Source organism: Oncorhynchus tshawytscha, unplaced genomic scaffold (genome assembly GCF_018296145.1).
Source record: "Oncorhynchus tshawytscha isolate Ot180627B unplaced genomic scaffold, Otsh_v2.0 Un_contig_5929_pilon_pilon, whole genome shotgun sequence".
Lineage (NCBI taxonomy): Eukaryota > Metazoa > Chordata > Actinopteri > Salmoniformes > Salmonidae > Oncorhynchus > Oncorhynchus tshawytscha.
Window position 1 is genome coordinate 115,001 of NW_024609443.1, and position 2,500 is coordinate 117,500.

The 2,500-nt window shown below is 55.4% G+C and overlaps 1 protein-coding gene across 2 annotated transcripts in view; it reads left to right on the forward strand.

The window, feature by feature from the left end:
* LOC112240193 (calcium/calmodulin-dependent protein kinase type II delta 2 chain-like) overlaps window positions 1-2,500 on the forward strand; it is an 81,008-nt gene that overhangs the window by 22,923 nt on the left and 55,585 nt on the right. For both annotated transcript variants that reach the window (XM_042315341.1, XM_042315340.1), the window contains exons 3-4: window positions 1-20; window positions 2,447-2,500. The exon at window positions 1-20 is cut by the window's left edge and continues 40 nt beyond it; the exon at window positions 2,447-2,500 is cut by the window's right edge and continues 1 nt beyond it. In XM_042315341.1, the coding sequence (XP_042171275.1) occupies window positions 1-20; window positions 2,447-2,500 (74 nt within the window). The remainder of the gene's footprint in view (window positions 21-2,446) is intronic.

Below are 2,500 nucleotides of genomic sequence, written 5' to 3' on the forward strand. Positions count from 1 at the left end.
GCTGAAACATCCCAATATTGGTGAGAACAACAACCCTCGTCGACCCCTGGCAACATCTGCTCTGTTTTTATTAGCCTGTTGTGGAAAGGACCACAACAGGTGTGTGTGCAGCCCTGGTCAAATGTAGTGCATCGCATAGAGAATATAATACCGTTTGGGATTTAGACAAGAACATTTCAATATTAGCAGTAATCCATCTCTATAGAACCTGTTGTCTTTTTCCTCTTGTCTTCTTCTCATCCCCCTCTATCCCCTCTCTTACCCCCTCTATCCCCTCTCTTACCCCTCTATCCCCTCTCTTCCCCCTCTATCCCCTCTCTTACCCCCCTATCCCTCTCTTCTCCCCTCTATCCCCTCTCTTCTCCCCTCTATCCCTTCTCTTCCCCCTCTATCCCCTCTTCCCCCTCTATCCCTTCTCTTCCCCTCTATCCGTTCTCTTCCCCTCTATCCCCTGTCTTCCCCCTCTATCCCTTCTCTTCCCCCCTCTATCCCTTCTCTTCCCCCTCTATCCCTCTTCCCCCTCTATCCCTTCTCTTCCCCCTCTATCCCCCTCTTCCCCCTCTATCCCTTCTCTTCCCCCTCTATCCCTTCTCTTCCCCCTCTATCCCTTCTCTTCCCCCTCTATCCCTTCTCTTCCCCCTCTATCCCCCTCTTCCCCCCTCTATCCCCTTCTCTTCCCCCTCTATCCCTTCTCTTCTTCCCCCTCTATCCCCTCTTCTCTCTTCCCCTCTATCCCCTCTCTTCCCTTCTCTTCCCCCTCTATCCCTTCTCTTCCCCCTCTATCCCTTCTCTTCCCCCTCTATCCCTTCTCTTCCCCCTTCTCTTCCCCCTCTATCCCTTCTCTTCCCCTCTATCCCTCTCTTCCCTTCTCTTCCCCCCTCTATCCCTTCTCTTCCCCTCTCTTCCCCCTCTATCCCTTCTCTTCCCCTCTATCCCTTCTCTTCCCCTCTATCCGTTCTCTTCCCCCTATCCCCTGTCTTCCCCCTCTATCCCTTCTCTTCCCCCTCTATCCCCTCTCTTCCCCCTCTATCCCTTCTCTTCCCCCTCTATCCCCCTCTTCCCCCTCTATCCCCCTCTTCCCCCTCTATCCCTCTCTTCCCCCTCTATCCCCCTCTCTCCCCTCTATCCCTTCTCTTCCCCCTCTATCCCTTCTCTTCCCCCTCTATCCCTTCTCTTCCCCCTCTATCCCTTCTCTTCCCCTCTATCCCCCTCTTCCCCCTCTATCCCTTCTCTTCCCTTCTCTTCCCCTCTATCCCCTCTTCCCCCTCTATCCCTTCTCTTCCCCCTCTATCCCTCTCTTCCCCTCTATCCCCTCTTCCCCCTCTATCCCTTCTCTTCCCCCTCTATCCTTCTCTTCCCCCTCTATCCCTTCTCTTTCTATCCCTTCTCTTCCCTCTCTATCCCTTCTCTTCCCCCTCTATCCCTTCTCTTCTCTTCCCTTCTCTTCCCTTCTCTTCCCCCTCTATCCCTTCTCTTCCCCCTCTATCCCTTCTCTTCCCCCTCTATCCCTTCTCCCTTCCCCCTCTATCCCTTTCTTCTTCTATCCCTTCTCTTCCCCCTCTATCCCTTCTCTTCCCCCTTCTCTTCCCCCTCTATCCCTTCTCTTCCCCTTCTCTTCCCCCTCTATCCCTTCTCTTCCCCTCTATCCCTTCTCTTCCCCCTTCTCTTCCCCCTCTATCCCTTCTCTTCCCCTTCTCTTCCCTCTTCCCCCTTCCCCTCTTCCCTTCTCTTCCCCTCTATCCCTTCTCTTCCCCTCTCTTCCCCTCTTCCCTTCTCTTCCCCTCTATCCCTTCTCTTCCCTTCTCTTCCCCCTCTATCCCTTCTCTTCCCCCTTCTCTTCCCCCTCTATCCCTTCTCTTCCCCCTATCCCTTCTCTTCCCCCTCTATCCCTTCTCCTCTATCCCTTCTCTTCCCCCCTCTATCCCTTCTCTTCCCCCTCTCTTCCCCCTCTATCCCTTCTCTTCCCCCTCTATGCCCCCTCTATCCCTTCTCCCCTCTATCCCTTCTCTTCCCCCTCCCCTCTCTTCCCCCTTCTCTCCCCCCTCTATCCCTTCTCCCCTTCTCTTCCCCCTTCCCTACTCTCCCCCTCTATCCCCTCTTCCCCCTCTATCCCCTCTTCCCCCTCTATCCCTTCTCTTCCCCCTCTATCCCTTCTCTTCCCCCCCCTATCCCCCCCCTCTATACCCCCCCTCTTCCCACCCTCTATCCCTTCTTTCTCCCCCTCTCTGCCCCCTCTATCCCCCTCTCTTACCCCCTCTATCCCCCCCTCTCTCCCCTCCCTCTATCCCTTCTTTCCCCCGCTCTCTGCCCCCTCTATTGCCCCTCTCCTGCCCCCTTTATCCCCCTCTATCACCCCTCTCCTACCCCCTCTATCCCCTCTCTTCCCCCTCTCTGCCCCCTCTATCCCCCTCTTCCCCCTCTATCCCCTCTCTTCCTGTCTTCTCAGTGAGGCTTCATGACAGCATATCAGAGGAGGGCTTCCACTACCTGCTGTTTGATC